At 43.5% G+C, this 25,010-nt stretch overlaps 1 protein-coding gene across 1 annotated transcript in view; it reads right to left on the reverse strand.

Moving 5' to 3' along the window:
- Positions 1–473: 473 nt before the first annotated feature.
- The window catches only part of rorb (RAR-related orphan receptor B), a 30,280-nt gene continuing 5,743 nt past the window's right edge, over positions 474–25,010 (reverse strand). Inside the window, exons 2-10 of the mRNA XM_042102414.1 lie at positions 10,130–10,215; positions 9,838–9,979; positions 8,831–9,274; positions 7,581–7,702; positions 6,403–6,535; positions 6,014–6,121; positions 5,386–5,496; positions 5,008–5,120; positions 474–4,666 (exon numbers count right to left, since the gene is read on the reverse strand). Of these exons, the coding sequence (XP_041958348.1) occupies positions 4,508–4,666; positions 5,008–5,120; positions 5,386–5,496; positions 6,014–6,121; positions 6,403–6,535; positions 7,581–7,702; positions 8,831–9,274; positions 9,838–9,979; positions 10,130–10,215 (1,418 nt within the window). The 3' untranslated portion in view covers positions 474–4,507. The remainder of the gene's footprint in view (positions 4,667–5,007; positions 5,121–5,385; positions 5,497–6,013; positions 6,122–6,402; positions 6,536–7,580; positions 7,703–8,830; positions 9,275–9,837; positions 9,980–10,129; positions 10,216–25,010) is intronic.

Below are 25,010 nucleotides of genomic sequence, written 5' to 3' on the forward strand. Positions count from 1 at the left end.
ACAGATACACACAGTCAAGCTTGGCAATTATTTCTCACTCTCTGGTACATTTAATGGAGCTTTGTGGACATAAGGATGCATCAAAGTTCACCGTCAGTCTCGGCCAGCTCACCAAGAAATACAAACAATTTGATTTCATTTATATTAACGCCCACTTTCTGAATTTCCACTTCTGATTGGTTCTCAAGTAAACATATGCAGTAAAGCATCTATCCCGGCTGGCCATTCAGCTTCTCAACAGTCTAGCTATGGCACTTGGAAAAAAATTCTTGTTCTTTTTTTTATTAGTACATAACAACAACAAAAACTCTGTACCCTAAGTACCTTTTTAGGGGTTCTGGTAACAGATGCTACTTTAAACTTTTCTTCCAGGGAGGCAGACACATTCTAATTTATAAATAAACAGGAATTATTACTGTCATTTTCACTTGAATGCATATAATATGCGATGAGTTTTTTCTGTTTTTTTTTTGTTTTATTTTATTTTTACTCTGAATATCAGGAGTAGGACGAAGAGTCTAGGCCTCCTGTGCACACACACACACACTCTTCAGGTGTCTGTGTGAAAACAGTGATGCATGTGTGTCGCTTAAGAGAGTAAAACATTAGCATAACCAAGAGCAGAGTGGGAGGAACGTGCTGATTGCTGCCTCAGGTAGGCTGAATGAGGAGTGCTCCCCCGACTCCAAAGAAATGAGAAATGAGATGCTCCGCTCAAATTACCCACAAGACACCACAGGGAGGCCGGAATGCTGGGAGATAACCCTTTTTGTGTTCACTCTAGGCTTACCAATAGAGAGCTATACAATTAGTAGCGCAGAAGGTAAAATACAAGGGCTGTGGTATGTCAATTTCATCTCAATATTGTCTCCCTCAATGGAATGTGATCAATCAGTACCAATTTTCTCCTTTTAAACTTTTGCAGTTTATCAGAATTTCCCAGTGCTCAATGATTGTCTATTGTATTTTTCTGTGTGTGTGTGTGTGTGTGTGAGTGTTTGTGGGTATTGTGAGTGGGGCAAGAGGCATTCAGTAGCACACACTGAACACTACCCGGTAACATTCAGATTAAAATATCCCCACCCCGTTCCCACCCGCTGCGTCACGTGAGAAACACAAAAGCCCCCAAACATCTTGGCGTCATGAAACAGCATGCAAAGATAACTGAACAACAATACGCTAATAGTCATATAATAATAATTATAATAATAATAAAATTAAAAAATAATCTTAGAATGCAAACATGACAGTAGTAAATGCTTTCAGTTATTGCTACAGTATCTAACAGCGTTCAACTGTCCCCCCTTCCTCAATTCACAGTCAATTTTTTTCAAAAATAGAAAACAAAAACAATCCACTTAATAAGGAAATTAGATTTTAGCTGAATCCACTGTCTTTCGTTTGCACGTGATAACTGAACGGCCTTATCGGCACACTGTATAGTCTATATTCTAACTTAAAAACTGACAGCAGCCTTTAATGGTCTCTTCAGAATGCAAAAATGTGGATCTCCCGTGTTAAGTGTTTAATATTTATATTATATGCCATAAAACTGATATTTACACTGAGCTAGTGGGGTAAAAGACCATATCCAGACAGTGAATTCAGCATGTCCACCTAGACCAGTACACACACAGACACACTCACAAACATACATATACCACATAAGCCTTGTCTGGGTATTCAACATTGTTTTTTTTGCCAAGTATTTTTTTTATTTTCCCAAAATGTTCATATTTTAAAATATTTCTCTCTTTTTTTCAAAATAATAAAAGAGAATTCCCTGAGACAGATGCTTTGCAGTGCATCAAGAGGTGATTGTCTTTTTTAACAGGTCACTGACTTTCTCCAGGATGTTTCTTGACACAGGCTGTGAGATTTGTCTGCTCTTGGTTTCACATGTGGAGTGGCTTGTTGCCCAAACGAATAAAGTAAAACAAAACGTCATTCAAGATCAAGTCAATGGCTCAAACAATTGTAAATTACAAGTTATTGTACTTCCTTCGTAATGGTGTCCCATTGTCCTTCATATTAAGTACATCTCAAATTGCATAATTGTTCATTTCAATATAAACATTTCTTGATATATTTGAACATGTATGTGTGCCTTAAGTGGGCTAAGCTTCTCAACGAATACACCATGCAATAACTAAATAATCAAGTTGAGAAAAACTTGAAAAATCTAAATTTAAGGACAGCTCTTCTCATCAGCCTCCCCTGTGTTCTTCCACAGATAACAACTATCCTCACAGCCACACTCTCTACTGGTAGGATTTAGTGCTTTTTAAACCATGTGCTGCTGTTGCGCTAACGGCCTGTCAACTGGGCTCTGACCCAACCATTTGCCTTCACTGAAAAAAGAAAAGTAAATCCAACACGAGAGAACATAGGTGAACAACCTAGCGCTCCCCTCTGCCAAGACAAAACGAATGTCCCGGGACTAAAAGCAGTTCTTCATGGTGGCCACAGTGTACAGCAGTTCTATTGCATTATCCAGAAATGCTTTCACACACATGCAAAGAAACTTCAGTTAAATATTGTATTACTAACATTAAATAAATAATACAGAGTATGGTTACTAAGTGATTGTCTATCACAGCTTACTATAAGGAGAGAATTAGAAATATATTGCCACTGTAAACTGCAGAAGCTCATAGTATAGTGTTCTTTGTCCCTTGCATCTCAACATTGTCTCAATGTGGAATGTCTCTTGGAGTGCCCCTTAGGATATCAGTTTTCTTTATTGAAAATTGTTTATGACTATGGGTATTCCACAGTAGGGTGTCCAGCCTGCACTTGCCTGACCGACTGATGTAGGTGCGTGCATAGAAAATTGCTCTCAGGAGCAGCTCATCCAAACAAACTGCGAATGGGCAGCAGGAATGCTACGGATAGCCAATACTCCATCACCACTCAGAAGCAAACAGCTCACACTCTTATTTGGTCGACTGCGTACATGAATACATAAATAGATTCCATTGGGCAGCCCTTGGTGGACAGTTTTGCAGGACTAACCTAATTATGCTGTGGAAATCATTTGAATATTATATTTATACATTTCAATTTTAAAAATATAATTTCCATGTCTGTCACGTTAGATGAATGACAGGAGATTGTGGATGGAAAAAAGAAGCCTTACAGTACTTGTAAACAGTACACGCAAACTTCTTATTGTGCTACAGTTTCTTACTGTATCCAACCTTAAAAATGCTGTATTGAGACTCATGTATGTGTGTATGACTACTATGAAGATAGACAGTAAGTATTGTTATTCTCAATATTATTGCTTTAAGTAAGAATCGTTATCTTTTAAGTAGCGCAAGATGAGATCAAAATTGAACTATGTGCAAAACATTTCAGTGATCTGCCATTGAATATGTTCGCTATGTCAAGTTTAAGCTTGGAGGCTTGTGTCCAGTGGCACTGCAAGTCACTGATTTTTCTGACGGGGCAACGGGACATAAAGAGGGTGAAGAGACAGCATCAAGACTGAGGTCCTTCAATGTTATGCAAATAGGTCATGATTGTTAAGCAGCAGTTGTCTTACTAGATGTCATTACTACCACCATTAATTGATTGAAATGATGGTAATCTGCCATAATCCTTTATGTTTTGTAAAATATATATAATATCTTTATATATCTCCATAGGGGAAAAAATGTCTTCATTTACTTTAAAAATCCTTTACATCCTTTCCTATGGTCATCAAAGTGGTACCAACTATACATATCTACAGAGCCCAGACAAGGCTTTTCCATGTTCCCAACCAGCAATCTACATCTTTCCCCTCTTGTCTCCTTAGTCTTTCGAAGCCGCAACACAAAGTCTGTACACATACAATTACTGAACAAAAAAGCAAGAAACACAGAGACAAGTCACCAGCCTCTTAGGCTACCGTTGTTTTTAAATTAGGACTAAAATATGAACAGAACAACAAGTAATACTGGAGTACCGCTCTGTACTAGAGAAGAACTATATTAGCTTCTTGAATTCAACCCTCTCCCTCTTTTTAATATCACAATAATGTATAAAAAAGAGATGTCAAAGAAACAATACAACTTACCCAATTAAAAGACAGTTTAAAATGGCTCTAAAGTCTGTACATTTTCTGGTCAGTTCTGGAAAAGCCCCTCCTGTTGTGGGTGCCTATATACATTCTTTAAACTGTATCGGTGAATAGGATCGGATTTAAGTGCAGGACATTCCTAGTGTTTGTTTTTCCATACAAGCGGCTGGAGATGCCGGGGATGCTGTTGTTCTGTTCTGGTGCTGTAGCGAACGGGCTGGGTCAGGGTTTCATATCGTCGTCTTCTTTTCCTTCTTCTTTTCCTTCTTCTTTTTTCCCTCTCTATCCCTCTATCCCGCCAGTGCCTCAGGGCAGTCCAGTCTGGTCCAGTTATGACCCAGCTCGCGCCGAGGATCGTGGACCTCTAGCGATGACCGCCCCACCCCATCCCACCTCCCTCCTCACCCCTTTACTGTGAGTGAGAGGGGGGAGGGGAGGGGATCACTTGGGCAGGACGGCAGTGGCGTCGGGATTGAAGAGCTCCTTGTAGAGTGGGGGGAAAAGGGCATTGACCGTTTCAGGGTGGAGCTGCTGGAAGGCCTGCAGCTCCTCGGTGTGCAACGTGCACAGGGCAGCCAACGTGGGGATTCGGCCAATCAGCTGCAACCGGGGGAAGGAGAGGATGAAGGAGAGCATGTGTTGATTTATTTTTTCCAAATCAGTTCAAATAGATGAATGAATAATACAGCCGCAAAATGAATGTCTATGTAAACAAGTTTCTTCAGGTTTTTCAAACGGATTTATCTAGAGGCATCTAAATCTAATTAATCTAAATCAGAATCTAAATGAGCATTTATCTAGATGAATGAAGTTAGCAGAGCGATAAATAAATACATCATCCATATAAACTTTCAGGCCATCTCATCCATAGCAGTAGTAGTTTTTTCGGTAGTTTGGCTTATGGCTTTTGCATGAAGCCCTTGGGTTGCACCCTACTGTACCTTGGCAAGAGCGTCCTCATCCATGTGGTTCTTCTGCATGATGTGCTGCAGAGCAAAGTAGATCTTCTCCTGGAGCTTCTGGACCTTCCTAGGCTCCATCAGCCATGGCCGATCTGCAGCACACACACACACACACACACACATGTTCACTTTTATACACTTACACACGAATTACCTTGTGATGATTTATACATAGTATGACCCATTCCCTATATTTGGCATACGGTAAGCTTGTACACACATTTATACATTTATTTGCCAACAAACCACTGTCCAGCCACTTACACGCTTTACACCCTTGTGTACATGAATTGAAACAAAAGAGGAAGAGAAAATGTCCATCGTGGAGACCGTATAAGAGTAAAACGTGGCACTGACCTGTGGAAATGAGGACGGCTGCCGAGAAGAGCGCTATCTCCTCCTCTGTCAGTTGTAGAGAACACAGGCTCTTGGCAAAGTCAAAGACTGCACTCACCAAATCGTCACAGCCTGCAAAGTCAAGAAGGTTGAAGACCAGTCAGATTTTTGAGCAGTGTTGAGAACAGAACTTAGTAGTGACTAGTGAGAACAGAACAAACTAGTGACTAGTGAGAACAGAACAAACTTATGACTTAAAGTCGTTGTCTACAATTATAATCCAATCATTTTTTTTTGTCAAATTTGAGATAATTCCAGATGCTCATGGTGTGTACATGGGAAATGTATAATTTTGTAAAAAGGGAAATTAAGAAAGTGGCTCAGACCAAACCATTCACAATTCTATCCAAGTGGCACAAGGGGAGGGCTGTGATTTGATTGGCTGTTGAACTGAAATATCAACAACCTTTCACCAGAATTGAGAACTATGCCTTTACCAGATAAAAAAAAAAAAATACTGGAACATTTTTACAAATTTGACAGTATCAAATAAATCCTTGAGGCGCCCCGAGGTGCACTAAGCTGCATTAGAGATTACAGATCAGCAGCTATGGGTTAAAGATCAGATGGGTAAATGTGATAATTGTACCTAGTGCTTTGAATATCTGCATGCCGCCATACTTCCCCTCAAACAGCACAGTGTTGTTGAGAGGGTTGAATGCCCGGCACATTCGGACCAGTACCACCTCAAGACACCCTGAGAGAGGGTAAAAGCAGAAGGGGAAAGAAAAGAATCAAAAAGGGTTAATGATATAACTCACCTGTAAACTGAAATCAAGGGTAAAGCTACCCTGAATTAAGAATATTCATCTCCAAAAGTACTGGTTGCAATTGTTCTCCCCTATCCTACAGTACTTAATCAAAAAATACTGTAATGTTTAAGACATCCTTCGCTTTTATTTCTTTAGGTTAAAAACATTCCTTAACTGAGTTCAATGGCTCTTTTTATGATGGATCTCACTAGCTGTGCCTGCTCACCTGACTTGAGGAGCAGGATCTGGTCGTTCTGGCAGAGCTCCATGAAGCCTGTGATGCGCTTGGCAAACTCTACCACGTACTGGATGGCGTGGGTGATCTGAATCGCACACTGCTGCCACAGGGCTTCTCGCGTCTAAACACACACACACACACACACACATACATACAAAGTTAACTTAAGCAGCACAAGGTGATAGCAGAAACACTATAGTAAGGTAAACCCAGGAAAAAAAGTATATATTTCATAGAACCTAAGGCAAAATTGTAATTAATTTTGCTTTAAATGTTTGATTCTTATAAATCTGAAAAATATCTAAAGCACCTTAGTCCTAAGATATAATGTCATACAACATAAAGGAAACTAGGATCTTAGGATCAAATATGAGATGGCTTTCTTTGAGGGGACATTTTACAAGTTGAATTGTGGAGCGATAATTGTGCCGCAACCCGAATCAAGTCGGGCCTTTGATACAAGCCTTTAATTTAGCGATAAAAGAACAGTGATAGTTTTTTTTATGAGGCTTTTCACTGTTCGTCACACAAAAAGTGCCACAAAGAAAAAGTGTAAATTCTGTAAAGTTTTTTCATTTATAAAATACCCATATAGTGCAGTCAGAAAAGCACCAAAAATATGATATCAGCAAATTGCTTTTGTGTGCGCCGTCATTTCTCCCTGTAAGGGGAATCTCCATAGGCGGCATTTCAAAGGGTTTCTCTGTAATTAGTCCTAATCCATTTGACACAGGGAAATGAAAGAGATGGTGCTGCGGTGCTAGCCCCTCCCCTTCCCCTTCCCCTTTGCTGCTTACGCTCCGTCCTCACTTCCTCGGATGGCTAAAGTCAGCTTCCCTCGCTACCCTCCACCTGTGATCTCTCTCTCTCTCCTCTTCTTTCTCCTTCACCTTGACTGGTATCAGCATCACTTTATCTGCACACAATGGCTACATTTACATCTGCTGTGAGAGCAGAGGCTTAATGAGGAGACTGCGGGGCCCAAAGACCAACATTTAATGACCTCTCTGCTGAGTGGGACTTACTGGGCGGGTTGGAGCTACACAGAGGTGTGCTACGTTCACAGGCAAGAAATCTCACTCAGGAGAGGGAGGGGTGTGAAAGACAAGGAGACAGAAATAGATAGAAGGTCTGGTGATGCACAAGGAGACAGAGCTAGAGCGCACCTTGCTTTGGTACATCTTGACCTCCTCGTAGGAGTGCGTCTGCCACGCTAGCTGCTGCAGCTCCTCAGCCGTGTACTGGCAAGTCTCCAAGTGAGACTTTATGATGTTCTGAGCAATGCGATCTATGTGAGAGGGAGACACGGTAGTGTGAAAAGACTTCAAACACACACAAAGGGCACACACACACACACACACACACACACAGAGACAGGCATACTGTACATAGCGCCCAAATGTACATACCCCCAAATTAAAGATGTATTGAAGTGCCAACATTTTCTTCTATAAAACATAGGTCACTAAGGTCATAGTAGCACAATTTGCCAGGACCAGTTGCAGGAATCAATGTGGGGACTAGGGCGGCAACTAACAATTGACTTTTTGTGTGTTCAGAGTATTCAGTTTTCTTTGATCCGGCCTTCTTGGAAGGTTCCAATTAGTTTATGATAACATACAAAACTTACAGAAACAATTCTTAGCAAGCCAGTACTTCAATAATCTAAATACAAGACTTAAACTATGTAATACCATCATAAGACCATAGTATCAAGCCAGCCTTAGGATAAAAATACAATTGTACCCCTTTCTTACATCATTATTTGTGACACCTAAGGTTTGCGGCTATGATCATTTTCACAGCCTGAAACCTCTAAAGGGTTAAAATCGGACTGGGCAAATCTGACGCTAAGCCAGGCAGCTACCAGTCAGATGCTAAGCCAGTCTGATAGCGACGAAACGGAAGGCTTGTGACTATGACTCATCGCCTCAGCTCGTGCAAGGCTTCCTTTATGATTACGGTTGACGCAATGTATAGACTGTGTCATTTCATCGGCTCATCATCTTGTTTCTAGTCTAGTTTGTTTCTGTGTAACCATAATGACATAACAACAACTCAAGCAGATTCATTTAAGACGAGTATTTCACAACCACCACTAGAATCACATAAACAGTGCCTTTTGTTGAGACCACAGTAAAGCTGCAAACAAATCTGATTCGCAAAACCTCTCTTGCAAACACTTTAGATTAGCACTAGCCGAATTAGCAGAATTAAATAAACAGTGCCACATCAGGGCTACACTGGATGCACAACTGAAGTGGAACAGTGGAACTTGCTACATCATGTGAGAGCAGCGTGTAGGCCTATGTGTCACAGACCATTTTAAAAAAAATTGACCTGTCTTTTATTTCCATTTTTGAGCAGCTCTTGCGCTCCAGTAAAGAGCAGACCTTACAGACAGATTGCAGCTTACCGAGCTCGCTCATAGAGACTCCCGGCGTGAGCTGGCCATCCTGGTAGGCCCCGTAGCTGAAGAGGTTGGGCACAGGCGTTAGGTCATAGACGGGCTCCTGCTTGATCTGCTTCATGCCGGCCATGTCCAGACCCGACTGGTCTGGCGAAGGCTGGGTCGAGTCCATGCCATAGAACCCGCCGGCCGGCCCGTTGGGGACGCCACCGCCAATGCCGTTCTGGCCATTCTTGGGCATGTCGATGAGGTGTCCGTTGGCGTAGGCACCGGCCAGCTCGTGGTTTAGCGCCCCCAGGCCGTTGGTGAGGCCGCTGGAGTAGACGCGTGCCAGCGCCTCAGCCTCACCCGTCTGCTGCTGCCGCTGCTCCTGCAGACGCTGCTGGTGCTTCTGCACCTCTGCGTACAGACTGTCGCGTTGCTTCTTGGACATGCGGCCAAACTTCACCGCTGAGGGACAGATGGGAAGAGAGACAGACAGGAGGAACAGGAGACAGACAAGGGGAACATTTAATACTGTCAGTTTATGGAACCATGTGTTAATACAGTATATACATAAAGGGTAAGACTGCTTGTTTTTTGTCCTCTGCTCTTGATGATTATACTGTGGCTGTAAAATGAAAGATGAGGTGGGGTTGGGAAACAACTGTGAGACGAGTCCCTGTGGGCACTTGGACACATTTGGCATGGACGAGGCAGAGGCCAATTGTACCACTGCTCCCCCATGAGCCAAAATTGGTAGATTTCATTCAGACACAAACTAATGATTTGTTAGTAAGGGGCTTGTGAATTAGAACATTTATTTGTGAGTGGCTGTACATTCCCACTCAATGCTCTATAAAGCCTTCAGACTTCAGTCAGGGCTCTCTGTCTGTCTGCTGGACTGGATCACGAGGCATGTGCCCGTCTGGATGACTGCGCCGGGAACACTCTGACTGCCGGCGTCGATCTCTTTGCCAGACTGAACCCCGCTGCTTGTCTCCATCTCCCCAGTGACCCCTGGTCTCGCTCACCGTCTCTGGACATGCCCAGCGCCAGGCACTTCTGCAGCCGACAGTGCTGGCATCGGTTCCGATTGGTCCGGTCGATCAGGCAGTTGCGCTGCCGCGGGCAGGAGTATGCAGCGTTGTTCTGTTGACTTCTCCTGAAGAAGCCCTAGAAAGTTCCGGGAAAAGTATTAAAGACAGAGAGAGAGAAAGTGAGGAAGAGGGTGTTTTTACAGAGCCTGAAAAGAGTTCATCATACAAACATGCACTCCTGGAGGAGCCTAGTGAAAAGGGAGAGAGAACTGGAGGCTTCCCTTACCTTACATCCTTCACATGTGATGACTCCATAGTGGATCCCTGATGACTTGTCCCCGCAGATTTTGCATGGTATAACTTCAATTTGGGCTTTAGGGGAGACAAGGAGGAGAGAGAGAGAGTGTGAGTGAGTGAGTTATGCAATGGCTATCTGAGGCTAATAAGTCCCAGCTGTGTTGTGCTGAAAGGCCACTTTAACACAGCAGCACTTTTAACTGACCCCAGCCCATATTCCTGCCGAGAGGTGAACAAAAGATGCCCAGTTGTGACCAAAGAGGCGAGCCTTTTTGCCAAAACATTTTGACATTCGTTATTTGACCATTAAGGGAAATTACGGACAGCATGGCTGTAGAGAGGGAAAGCAGATGAGCGCACATCAAAGCACTGCTGAGGAATTGAGTGAATCTGCTACAATTGTGCTCCTGTAATATTACTAGCAAGGCTTTTCAGTGCGGAAGTCATTTGGAAACCCCCATTAGATGAACAGTTTTATGCTATGATGCGATTATAAATATAGACCTATTGGATCTGATTCCAGTTCACATTGTACAGGAAAAAGATCATTTGACCGTAATCATTTCTACAGTGAACATACCTACATAGAAGTACCACAGAACTGAACAGCAGGGAACTGTCTGTCTGTACACATTGGGAGGATTGTGTACCATTTTTTTTTTGTTATTGGCAAAAAGAGGCAGAAAAGGACGTCCGAGAAATGAGACACTCACTGCCAGTCTGTGCCAGTTGGAGGTAAGAGAAAGAGAGGGAGAGAGATGGAGGGAGAGAGAGAGAAACCCATGGCCCTGCTGAGACTGCACACTCACCATAAAGAGATTAGCCACCCAATCTAATCCTAAAATTATTTCTACACGCGCTTGCTCTCCCTCTCTCCCTCTCTCTCCCTCCCTCTCTATGCTCCGTAATGGCTTATCTGATGCAGCAATTCCCAATTAATCTTTCCGTACAGAACCCACATTCATCTGTTTCACTAATGCCATGTTCCAACTTTAAGCTAAAGTGTTGTACAAACCATGGGAGCAGCAAATGTTCAAATAACACACATTTTGGACTGGAGAGGAATGCAAATGCAAATTGCCAGCTTCTGGTCTGGTTGTTCAACCTCTGCAATTAGGAGGAGTATGTGTGCTCACAACTCTCACTAAATATGGTTTAAATGCATTAAAAAGCAATAAAGACATTTGGTTAAAATGCACTGCTAGTATGAAAGCAAGGAGCAAAGGTGAGACTGCTGAAATGGCTATTGAAATTCAATGTCATGTACAAAACTTACAACCACCTAGCTCACACAGTGGCCCTGCACTCTCGCTAAATCACACAAATGTTTACACAAAGCTAGTTGCTATGTTTAGTGTTGCCATCATCTATTCTTGAAGATATGCACAAATGTATAAAACTACAATGACAAAACCTTCCGCTTACCTACAACATCCGTTTTCATTTTTATGACAGGAGCACCACACATACACACTCTCTTTCTCACATACACACACACCTGGGACAGGAACACCGTGGTGCCCTAACCGCGCTCTGAGTGTGTGTATGTGTGTCTGCGCATGCTCCCTGAGGTAGGAGCCCCTGCGCATGTTCCTAATATTTAATGTGCTGGCAAAGTGTGCATGGATCGCTGGTTAGTCTGGATAAGCCGATGTAGTAATATTGTGTGTGCGTGTGTGTGTTTGCGTATGAGAGCGAGAGTGACTGAGTGAGTAAGTAGAAATGAAGGTGTGAGATAATCCTCACATCATGGCTGTCCTTCAGATTTTTAAAAAAAATATTCTGTGTGTATTGCACATTCTATGCATGTGTTGATGTATCTATGCGTCGTTTTTTCAGTATGTGTGTGTTCATGTGTGTGTCTTCAATGCGACATAATGGGATTAGTGCAGAGTCTGCAGACAGACATGTCCATCGTAGTTGGGACTTGCTGATTAAGGGTCTGGACATCTCACGACCGTCCATTCCCACTGCCCCTTAGCCCTCTCTGGGTTAAGCCCCTTGCTAGGTGGGGTGGGGGGTGGTCCTGAGCCCTGTCAGTGTGACTGTGTGAACTCAACAACCCACACCTCTCAGGCCTTATGGTAAGGTTTTTCTTGGGATGGGATTTAGATGGATTTCCAGTCTCTCCTATCTTTGACTGTGCAATAGCATTAGCATCACAGTCTATGGCCTATGAGGGCCTGATGTATTAATCTCAGTGGGGTCATCCCTATGTTCCCCAGGTCCTATGTTCCCCAGGTCGTATGTTCCCCGCTCGGGGTTAGGGTTAGGGTTATGGTTATGGTTTTAAAAAAGGGTCCTATGTTCCCCGGTCTCATACAAAGCGGGGAACATAGCACCCGGGGAACATAGCTCAGTGATGCTAAAGCTAGCATGTTTTCTATCACTGTCTACAAACATGAGTTTTTTTATGTATAAAAAGATTTAGATAGGTATCCCTAGATTTAGAAAAGTGGGCTCAGCTTTCACTGTTAGCTTTTACATTGCAGTAGAATCACTAGTCTCTTTTGGTCACACGGGCTATTTCTGAGTGAACAGTTCAAGGGTATTAAAAGGACATGGATACTGCCCTTGCTTCTGGCAACACAGACTAGTGGTGATTCTATTCTAGCAGATAAGACATGACTTAAAAGACAGAGAAATATTTCTAGAGGCTCTATATTATTTGTGCGTACACACTAAGGACAGAATGCTACATTGCTATTTTTTCTTTCTTTCTTTTTTTTCAATAGTAAATACACAGAAGTAGATTTCTACTTTTAACAATACTTCAATAATTCAACTAGATTGCAAAGTTCATTATTCAGCTAGATTGGAAACATTCAATGCATGCATTGATGCACAGCCCTAATAATACATAGGTTTTATACTAAGCTGTTTTGTCGATAAATCTATTTAAATGCATACAAAGAAGCTGTCAGACCAGGACAAAATCAAGCAGATCTAGGGACCTGATCCAGACCTGTTGGGTGGTCTGACCCAGTCAGCCCGGTTCAGAGTCAGTCAACCAAGCTAGTCATTCTGCAACTGTCCTTGGCAAGTCAGTTTGTTCTGTCCCTTCGCTCGCTCCTCATCCTTCTCCACCCTCTGTGACCTCACAGCAGAGAGACTGAAGGGCATGCGTGTGATTGGATGTGCGAGCGAGCGACCGAGCGAGCGAGCGATGGCTTTGTCTCTCTCCTCCAGAGCCGGCTACTTTTTTCTTCACACCTGGTGACTGACTGCTGGACCCCCACTGGTACAGAGCTCCTCCAGGTCACACACACACACTCTCTCACGCAGGCCGAGAGCAGAAACGTGTTGCTAGTGAGCGTCCTGTAACCCTGACTACTTGATCACTCTGCCTTGCCTTCTCTTGACCCGTGTCTTCTGCCTGGCTCTCTCTGGGCCGTTTGCTCTCTTCGACATGAAAGCACTCTGTAATGGCCTGCTGCAGGACCTCCACTCCAGACAAGTCCCTCAAGTGGACTCACAAGAGGAGGATGAGATGTAAGGTCCGAGGTACAGTGCAGTCTTTCATAACCCTTTTTGTGAAGCTTTTCATTGTACAAAATATATAATACACAAGAGTCAGACTTCACATGTTCCCCTCTTTATTGGGATTTAAAAAATAAAATATAGCCTATGTCAATTTAAGAACAAAGAAACTACACTGATTTGTTTTTTTTAAGGAAAGGTCCTGTGGTCTTATTAAGGGATGTAGGATGATAAAAATGCTCCATCATTGACCACTCTTACATGTAACTGTTCTTCCTGCCTTCCCTGCACAGGTATTAGAGATGCACCAATTGATCGGCCGGTGACCGGAACCGGCCGATTTTCATGTGATCGGCCATGACTGGATGACTGGCGACCAGCTGGTCAGTCTGAGACATGCCGATTTTATGCCGGGTCAAATGCACTCACGCGCAGGACTTGAAACAACATCACCCAGCTGAGTTTGCAAAGTTTGAAGAAGCTAGCAAAGGCCAAAACTCAGAGCTGGATGTACAGTAGAAAGAAAGTGCTAATATTTTTCTATGCGCAGAAAGCGAACAATGTGCTTTGCCATATTGTGTAGAATTTACTAAGCTGTCACTTCATTAGGCTACATAAACGGCACACATCACCGCCAGTCCCTGCCGCTAATTGCATGCCCACAGCTGAACCACAAGCGCAGCTAAATGGAATTAACCAATTGCGACATTAAAAATAATCAAAGTTTAGCAATCATAGGCTACATGAAAATACGATGTCAACAAGCAGCGACATACAGTAGGCCTAGTAGTAGCCTACTCCACTTAAAAAAATACTCAAACTATTTACTGCACGTGGACTAGGGCTAGGCTATGCCTTAATACCCTAGTCTAGCAGATTGGGAAGTGGATGTTGTGAAAGTGAACAAATGATAGCCTATTAGAAAGGAAAACGAAAGTTAAAGTTGCTTTTGACATCGTAGCCTACAATGATGAAAACCGATGCTTTGAATACTGAATCAGCTGTCTCTGAAAGTTCGTATAATTGACGCAATTTTGATTGATGTTTTTCACCGCAAAACAGACGCGCGCTTTTCATACAGCTGAGCACCTAATCAATCGCTATTGGCGCTTCTCCTTCCCTGAGTTTGCGTGATACTCCCACTTTTCTCTTGCCCTCCCATTAATGGATATGAAAATATGTTCCATGGTAGCATGTTCAAATGTATCATGAAAATAGTTTTTGAATTTTAGTTGGATATTGGATGTGAGCAGGGCCGTGAGTTTTGGTTGAGGGTGCTGTAGTCGTAGTTTATTTAAACGCCTTTCTCTGTTAATGGACAACAGCATACTGGCATTGCATGACACACAGCACAGGCATACATCACTGTCAAGAACATTATGGCTACACTACAGAAAAAATGCGACAAAATGTCGCAAACCACAGATTGATAGCCTACTAACGCAAAGTAACCGTCTGCTATCTGACGCTCGACGTTGAACCCGTGAAATATAAAACTGTTGAACACCAACATTAATAAAACGTAATAATTATTGACGCTTCTGACATGGGTGTCAAAACAGGCTAAAGACCCTATCGCACAGCATATTAGACAGAACACATTGACTCAAAACATATGCATAACATAGGCCTACACAACGCAATATTTATAGGCTAGCCTACATTAAATTGATCCACATATCACAAATATAGCCTACAACAAATGCTGACATCATAAACGCACAGTGTAGCCTTTAACCTACACTTTCAAAAAGAAGAGAAAGAACGCTCTGAGGAGGCCACTGAAACAGGCACGCAAAGACACATGAATAAGTTCATCTACCTCGCTGAAGAGAGCTCTTGTTTGTGGATGGAGCTTACTTAATATCAATGCCACCTTTCACCGTGGTGCACCGAGACTCCTCGATAACACTTGGGAAACTCACGGTAATATTCAGCTACTTATATGGCATATTGTCGTACCATAAAGCTAGCGTCATGGGATATCTCCCTCAGGTTTGTTTTGTTAATTTGTTTAGTTTTTGTTTAGATCTCCCAGGTCTAATGTAACATTTAGAGCATAATAGAATAATAGACAGGGGGACGGAGAGCTTCTTTTTTTTCTGATCGTGAGTGGTATGACATATAAATACGCGTGCTTCCCTGCAGGGGTTAGCCCCAGCACCCCCACTTCCCACGGCTATGGATGTGAGAAGGAAACAAATCCATAATAGTGCGTTTATATATTAGCCTTATGTGTGAAATGAATGTCCAACACTGGGAAGCATTATAGTTTGATACTGCAGCTGATGTTAGACTTCAATAAGAATCTGTCTGTTCACCGGTTTAATTTTTTTTTAACAACCATTCCATTATTGATACGTTGATTACATTTCTATATTAAAGTGTTCTATTAAAGAAAAGATAACTCTTCTTTGTGTGTGCTGTAAAGTGGTTAGAACCGGCTAAAATCGGTATCGGAAAGTCAAACTCTATGAAAAATCGGAAATCGGAATCGCCCCAAAAAATTGCAGTCGGTGGATCTCTAGTAAAGATTTATGAGACTGGGGAAGTGGGGACCCCTAGACTCACACACAAAGCAGACCCGCAGCGAAGCCTCTATTCCCTGGCTGTTATGGCCAGAGAGATGGAGATGCGGCACAAATGACAGATGCTCTTTCGAAAATTGCCGTCTCTCCAGTTCATCAGCTGAACACAATGGGGGGACAAATGGGCCTTCGGTGGAAGGAACGAGGGGTTCTGTGCCGCTGGCTCAGGTTAAAGGCCACAGGACCGGTTCCAGTGCTGACCCACTTCCACCAGTGCCAGGCCAGCATCAAACTGGGTCAGAGGACCAATGCAGACTTAGCGGACAGGAGAAACAGGGAAAGGGGGTGGGGCACAGCACAGACAAGCTCGACACCATTGTGAAAAAGTGCGTCAACAAAAAATGGTCATTAACAGCCGCTGTCTATTTTTAGCCGCACGGAAAACAGGCCACTTATTTGCTGGGCCGAGGCAGTATTGACTGGACCCTGGCTAAGTATGCCACATGTGGCTGTGTTTTATTGTGTGCAGTAATGTGTATAACCTTCCTTTGTTAGTGCTTTGTGGCCATAAATACCTTTATGTGTAGTGTAGAGCATATTATGCTACGTGAATAATTGTGTAAAGTAATGATTTCACTGCTCAGAACATTCTGTGAAAACCCAACATTCCTTCAGTTTCATGTCAAACAATCAGCATTGATATTGGTGTAGGAAACTGCAACAGTAAGGCTGTAAATCATTATTCACAAGGGGAATGTTAGAATTGTTACAATGTATTAGACCCATTCTATTTGACAAACACTACAATGGTATTTTTTTTTCATGTTGATGTTTTAAAACCACTCTCCTGATTCCTGTCTGTGCTGTCACTTAAATCATGGACCACTCAGAATAAGGCATGTCTATTGTCTACTGTGCCAACACTTTAAAAATGCCAACCAAGTCTGTATTTATAGCCTTTTACCTAAATGCTCTGCTTTAACCTGATCTGTACACTGTCAGACCTGCTGCTTCTGTCGGCCAACCACGGCCTGCTAGCGCCGCTTGAAAGCATCTCCGTGGAAATCGAGTTTGAATGGTTTCAGTGTCTGTGTTGTTTGTTTTCTCCTCCTCTGTTTTTTACTCTCTCTCTCTCTCTCTACTAATCTCATTCTATTGTTACTCTGTCCCTGCACTTGTTCCTGGAGGGGCAGGGACAAATTGGAAATGAAAAGCAGAGTATGTCGGAATGGAGAGCTGGATGTGGCCACATTATTTCCAGAGCTTAATCCCTATAGATTAGGAATGATCTGGTCTGCTGGGATGGAGATTATCGCTAGAACTGGACAAATTATGGATCTTTGGACTGTCCCTCTCTGCACCTGTTTTTTTTTTCTTCTTTTTTTTCTGTCTCACATACAGTTTTTGATAAATTAAAGTTGAATATAAAGTGTGTGTGTGTCAGAGAGAGCAAGTGTGCTTGTTTGTGTGTATGTGTGTAATGTTGAGATTATGTTTATGTTTGCACCTGATAAACTCTATGAGCATGTGTGTGTTTTGAGGCTCAAACAGGCTTCATGGGGATTAATCTGTCTATCTGCATTTGTGTGTGTGTTTGTGATTACCATGGCTGTGTTCATTGTGTGCTGTGCAAGTGTATGTGTGTGTGTGTGTATGTGTGTGCGTGCATGTGTTTGTGTGTTAGCATTGCTAACATTTATTGAGCAGTGTTTTGAAATGTTAGGCAATTAAATATTAATGATTATATTTGTTTTGTCCTGTGAACTATGAACTACTATCATTAATGTATTTTAGTGTGGGTTTGCTTTGTGTGTGTGTGTGTGTGCGTGTGTGTGTGTGTGTGCAGGGCCGCTGGGCCTGGCTGCGTCGACCTGTCATGTGGAATAAGGCGATGGCCGTAACTGCAGCACAGTTGCCAGGACGACCACCACCTCTCCCAGCTTGCTGGTGGGAGGCTCCTATCGTCTGGTTGTCAAAACGATGATTCGCGTTGCCATGACGTCCCAACAGGAAGTGTTGCCAGTAAGCTCTCGGGCGGGCAGGGGGACACCCCCGGCATTCCAGTTCTCCTAAAACCCAAACCCCTCTTTCATCAGTCTGTCATTATCCATGGTTGTGGCGTCTATCACTTCTGGGCTTGTTTGGGGTAAACACCGTAAGAGATGACAGCAGTGTGGGCGGGAGCCTTGTTGCCATGGTGTCCATATGCTAACTATGCTAATGCTGAATGCTAATGGAAAATAAACGCAGAACCTAAATGCCTGTGTGGTTCCATCCTCATGGGATGAGATGAAGAGGAGAGAAGCGAGAGCTACAACACCTGTGTGGCAGCAGGCAGGTACCGTGATCCACCCACAGGTTACATAAGAATGGGGAATGCAGCGCTGGCGATTCCTTGGTTAAGAGGAGCTCAGCCCTCTCAATCTGCTCAAAGGACGGGGACCTGGTGACAGCTCAGTCAGCACGGCTAACAGTTAGCGCTGTCAATGTTGCTGCTCAGGTCTGCTGCAATACGTTTGGTTAGGTTAGTGCCCAATAATTAAAAAGCACATTTCACGCTCCTCGGCTGCGACACTCACAGTTATTACTAACTACATGCGTCAACACAGCTTAGCATAAATAGCAGTCATCACCATTTGCCATCAACACGCCTTCATGCATCCTGTTAGCACAGTCAGCAAAGATCTGAATATGTGAAAACTAGAATTAAGTCAACACCAACATAAGTTGCAGTAGTTACGTTAGCAGTAGCATGAATGCAGCCCCTCAACATCCAGAAAGCAGAGAAATGAACTGAGAGGAACTGTGTGGTCATTTTCCATCCATCAACCATGCTAGCTATAAATTCAAGTTATGGAGGAACAGACACGCTGATAGACCTCCATGAGTACATCATCATCACCGCAGTCCTTACTTGACCAACATAGAACATCCATGTCCAGCTCACATAATTCGCTCAGTAGTGGGTGATGGGACTGGCACAGAATGTCAAAGAAAGATATTGCTTCTGTAGGTTCTATATGTGTTAATGTATGATTGAGTGTGTGTGTGTGTGCATATGAAGGTCTAACTGTGCTTGAGTGTGTGCATGTCTCTATTCTCAGTGTCTGTGTGTGTGTGTGTGTGTGTGTGTGTGTGTGTGTGTAAGAAGTAAGGCACGTGGAGTGGGCTAATTGATTCCTAATGATATGAGGCACTCCATTCAGTCTCTGGGGCTTCCCCTCTCTAAATAGTTCCTTAATGAGCTTTGTTAAAGTGGCTAGGAGCGCTGCCATAATTCAATTCAGCCAGCATATACTCAGAGACATGATAACACATGCAGACATACACACATGCATGCATATCATTATATTCACATATGTGTAGAGAGTATGACACACACACACACACGCAGCAAGGAAAGAATCCAATGAGGAGTCTAAAACTCAGTGTCACTTTATAGTAATGGCAGTGATAATGATGTTAATTTAGCATTCAGCTTTGGGATTGGTGTGTGTGTGTGTGTGTGTGCAATAAAGTCTATCCACCTGCTATATTTTAAGGGCCTGAGGTAAACCAACAGTGGCAGTACAACAGCAAATGGGGATGATTTAACATTACAGTCTAACAAGAACATGCTAACATTTCATCAGATTAAACTCGTACACAAATGTGTGTGAGTGTGCATGATAACCCAAAGGCACAGTGGCTAATTCTGACCACTTGGTGTCGCTGTACCCGGTACACATGCATCCCTGGGGTGGGTGGTTGCATAAGTGTGAACAGGACGAGGCCTGGACATGAGGGAAGGGCCTCATCCATGTTTCAGAGCCATGGCTCCTGGCAAAGCCTTTCAGATTGTGCCCCGTGGGCTACAGTGCTTGGTACCAAATGGAAAAGCCTGTACCATCTCAACTCTTGTGTACTGTGTTTTTAGTTTCAGTTTCATGGCTGCATTGCATCATGTTGCTTAGGCTCACAGGAGTGCAGGGGGGAGAGCATCCCGACCTCTCCTCAGTCAGCTGTTCTGCCACTTCATGTGTGTGTGTGTGTGTGTGTGTGTGTGTGTGTGTGTGTGTGTGTGTGTTTGTGTGTGTGTGTGACGTGTTTGTGTGTGTGGCCATGCCTTCATGTGTCAGCCCCCAGTATCTCCACCCTCACTGTGTCTGTAGATTTGCGTTGGTGTTGGGTGTGTGTGTGTGAACGCACTGTGCAGGCATGTTTCTGTGCATTTCGGTACAGTGTGTGTGTGTGTGTGTGTGTGTGTGTGTGTGTGTGTGTGTGTGTGTGTGTGTGTGTGTGTTGGCCGAGAGTGTGTCCCTGTAGGGCTGTCATCAGCTGTGGCGTACACAGGAATGGCTGTTCTGCGCTCTGATAGGCCGTCACAGAGAGACTGCAGAAGGGGTCCTGCTGGCTACAAGCCAACATCTGAAGGTATCACACACACACACACACACTCACATGCGCATACACACATGCAGACAAATACATATATAATAACAAAAATAATTGATCACAGAACCACACTGAAAGATAACTGACAGAATCACACTGAAAAATAACTGATCTCAGAATCACATAACGCAAAACCATACGTGGAAAAGGATTGTTATTAGTCTATTAGAAAACATACATAGAGACAACATAAAGCCAGTATATGACAAGTATATGACAAGGGTCATGTCATGCATGCCTTTCTGCTTGCCTGTGTGTCGGAGTAACTACTACTTAAGAAAAGCAAACCAGTGGTCAGAGACCCTGATTATTACCCCTCCCTTTCCCCCTGCATTGAGCCTTTAAAGCCCCTCCCTCCCTTTGACCCCAGTGACTTTCATCGCCTCGATGAACCCATCAACCCCTGCTCAGCCCTTCACGAGTAGCAATTCCTTGGATCGCCAGGCGATAGACAACAAATGAGATCATTGTGCCAGTCGCTACCAAGCACCTTAAACTTCTGACCTTGCCGAGCGGCACACAAACGTAGTATACAGCACCTATCGACGCAGGCAGGCATTCCACCATACACTGGCAACGTAATGTACACACATATACATAAAGGTTCTGTATGATTAGCCAACTATGTAAAGACGTGAAGCATGTTCGATAAAGAAAAGAAGCACCAAAGGGGTCCAAAGACAGAGTACATGAGAACATTCACTGTTGGTCCCCATGTGAATAAAGTTAGTGTTATTTGGGCTGAAAGCAGCTAGGCCACATGGTTCGCACTTGGGTTTCTCTGTGTGTGTGTGTGTGTGTGTGTGTGTGTGTGTGTGTGTGTGTGAGCCTCTAAACTGTTTAAGTGGGTTAGTAAGCCACTCAGCCTGAGGGAAGGAGCATGTTGTCAGGGATGGATGGTGTTGGGCTTGTGTCCTCCCACTCCTTGCTTTCCCTCCCAGCCCCCCGTCACACACACACACACACACACACACACACACATAGACAGACACACACACAGAGAGAGAGGTGAAAGAGATACAGATTCCTGATCTCCACCATGGCCTTTAACTCCAGCTTCACCTCTCCTTTCCTCTCGTCTCTTCTCCTTATGTCTCCTTGCCTCTCCTCCTCTCCTCTCCTCATCTCCTCTCCTCTCCTTCCATCTCCTCTCCTCTCCTCATCTCCTCTCCTCTTCTTCCATCTCCTCATCTCCTCTCCTCATCTCCTCTCCTCTCCTTCCATCTCCTCATCTCCTCTCCTCATCTCCTCTCCTCATCTCCTCTCCTCTCCAGGCTGTGCTGCCCTCAGCCTCCCTCTCTGGATCCACGTCTACGTTTCCTGTCTGCAGCGCTGCTGTTACGTAACCTGACATCTCTGTTGCTATTTCAGCCACAAGATAAATGAGATGGACACACAGGGAAAGGAGAGGCAGGCACGGGAGAGCAAGAGTAAGTCTGAATGTGTGTGTGTGTGTGTGTGTGCGCGCGCTTTGCAGGTATGTGTTTAAATGTGTATGGACCTGTGCATGTTTGTATGTGTGTGTTTGTGTGTGAATGTGTATTAGTGTGTGTGAACGTATGCATGTCTGTATGTGTGTGTGTGTGTGTGCATGTGTATGTGTTAGGGTGTGTGCAGTGCATGTGTGCATGTCTGTATTTGGGTGCATGTTTATGTGTGGTCTCTGAATATGTGTGTGTGTGTGTGTGTGTGTGTGTGTGTGCGTGTGTGCGCACATGCGTGCGCGCTTTGCAGGTATGTGTTTTAGTGTGTATGCACCTGTGCATGTCTGTATATGTGTGTGAACGTGTGTATGTGTATTAGTGTGTGTGAACGTGTGCATGTCTGTATGTGTGTGTGTGTTTGTGCATGTGTATGTGTGGTCTCTGTATGTGCGTGTGTGTGTGTGTGTTTGTTTGGTTGTGCATGTTTGTATTTGTTGTTAGTGTGTGTGCAGTGCATGTGTGCATGTCTGTATTTGGGTGCATGTGTATGTGTGGTCTCTGAATATATGTGTGTGTGTGTGTGTGCGTGTATATATGTGTGTGTGTGTGTGTGTGTGTGTGTGTGTGCATGTGTGTGTGTGTGTGCATGTGTATGTGTGCTCTCTGTATACATGTGCGTGTGAGTTTGTGTTGTGTGTGAGGAGATAGAGAAAGACATATAGAGATAGAGGTGTGGGGGAGAGTATGGGAACAGGCAGCATAAGAGATAAGCAACGCAGACATGCTGTTTAGTAACAGCGTGTGAGAAGAAGATAATGAACTTCAAAATAGACCAGGAGAAATGAAATGTAGTCAAAGGCCCAGAGAGGAACCTCCAAAGAATGCATCCATTCAGCTGCGCAGTACTACTATGGAATCTTTTTTTGTCTTTGGTCGGCAGATCCGCCAAATCAATGGCAAGCTCTTGTGTGTGACTCTCTGGGTTTGTGCCTTTATGTGTGGGTCTTTGTCTTTGATTGGGTGGGAGTGTGTGCATGTGTGCTTTTGTGCAAGCATGTATCTGTGTCTGTGTGTGTTTGTGTGTGAGCATGTGAGTGAGTGTGTATGTATGTGTGTGTGTGTGTGTGTGTGTGTGTGTGTGTGTGTGTGTGTGTGAGTGTGTGTCTGTGTGTGTGTATGTGTTTGTGAGAGAAAGAGAGAGAGAGAGGGAGAGAGTGAAAGTGTATGTGTGTGTGTGTGCAAGCATTTGTGTGTGTGTATGTGTGTGTGTGTATGTGTGTGTGTGAGAGAGAGAGTGTGTATGTGAGCCTGCCTGTGCATCTGGCCATGTGTCTGTGTGTTTCATATCAACTGTACCTCTCAGCTCACAGCTTACTCTCCCAGGACAGGATGGTAATAGCTCGCCTCAGGCCACAATTTAATTCAGTCTAACGAGGTCCTTCCCCAAAGTGGCCCCAGGAGCCTCTCTCTGAAAGAGCCAAATTGATTGCAAAGACAATCTGTGGCCGCTGTTCACCTGTGTCGCATATACTCACTCACTCACTCACTCACTCTCACACATACACACACACGAACACACACATACCCATACACAAAAATGGACATGCACGCACACTCACTCTCTTTCTCCTTATTGTTGTTTTAGCTTATTTAATTTCTCTCTTTTTTCTCTTCTCACATGGAGATCTGTGAGTCGATCAGTCGATTTATTAATCATGTGTGCTGAAACATTGCATTAGGGCTGCAACTAACAATTATTTTCATGGTTGTTTTAATGTGTTGATTATTTTCTTGATTAATTGACTAGTTGTTTAATTGTAACAACTAGTCAATTAATCAAGAATAAACTGTCAGGAAATGGTGAATAAAAAGGTCAAGGAGTGTTTCCCAAAGCCCAAGAATATGTCCTCAAATGCTGTGTTTAGTCCACATGCCAAATGTATTTAGTTTACTGTTGGAGAAGAGTAAATGAAACGGAAAATATTTAAGTTTAAGGAGATCACATTTTGAGGTAGTTTCCTTGACACAAACTGATTAATGATACCAAAGTAGTTGGAGATTAATTTAATAGTTGCCAACCAATCGATTAAATGCTGTAGACCTACACTGTATACACAAAATGCATGCAAAGTATTATTGGAATTTTAGGCAGCACAAAACTAGGTAACAATGCAAAAGATTAACATGGCCGTAAGGAGGCAAAGCTGACGAGGCCGAATTATTGCAACACTGCTTGTAATTTAGCTTGGCTCTCACTCTTCTCTCTCTAAGGCTGGGATAGATTTGTGCTAAGCTGCTTTTTCCTTTCCTGAGTTTTGTGAACATGAATGGAGATTTTTAAAGTTAACATTAACATGGCACACTGAACTCAAGCACAACACAATAGCGGACACTGTTGGAAATAATACATAGCAAGACTTAGACATGACAGTACATGACACACAAACACACACACACACACACACACACACACACACACACACACACACACACACAGAATATAAACAAACCCAGGTTTTTAAAGAAACAAAGTAGGCAAAGGAGTCTGAGAGAGACAACAGACGCACAGCGGAGAACCAGCGACTGGAGAGAACAGCACACCAGATCCGATTTCACTGTTACATAACGATGTGTGACAGTCTCTCTCTCTCTCTCTCTCTCTCTCTCTCTCTTTTAGTGAAGAGGGCAGCATTCATCCTCTTTATTCTCTTTAGTCAAGGATAAGTGCACCACCACACAGGCTGATTCTTTACTGAGGTCTACTTGGCCAGTCAGCATTACGGAGCTATGAATGGATTCACCACTACAGTTCACGATTCGGCCCAGTTCATGATTCAAGCCCTTCATGCTAACTATAGCCAGTAGCATGCACAATGACAACCTGAAAATACAGTGTTACAACAGCAATAACCACCAAGTCCTCCAACATCCCGCGTCACACTGGTACTGTAGACACCGAAACGCCTGGGCTGCCCATATCAATTCCCTCATATAGGCCTACATA

This window comes from Alosa sapidissima, chromosome 8 (genome assembly GCF_018492685.1).
Source record: "Alosa sapidissima isolate fAloSap1 chromosome 8, fAloSap1.pri, whole genome shotgun sequence".
In the NCBI taxonomy this organism is placed as follows: domain Eukaryota; kingdom Metazoa; phylum Chordata; class Actinopteri; order Clupeiformes; family Clupeidae; genus Alosa; species Alosa sapidissima.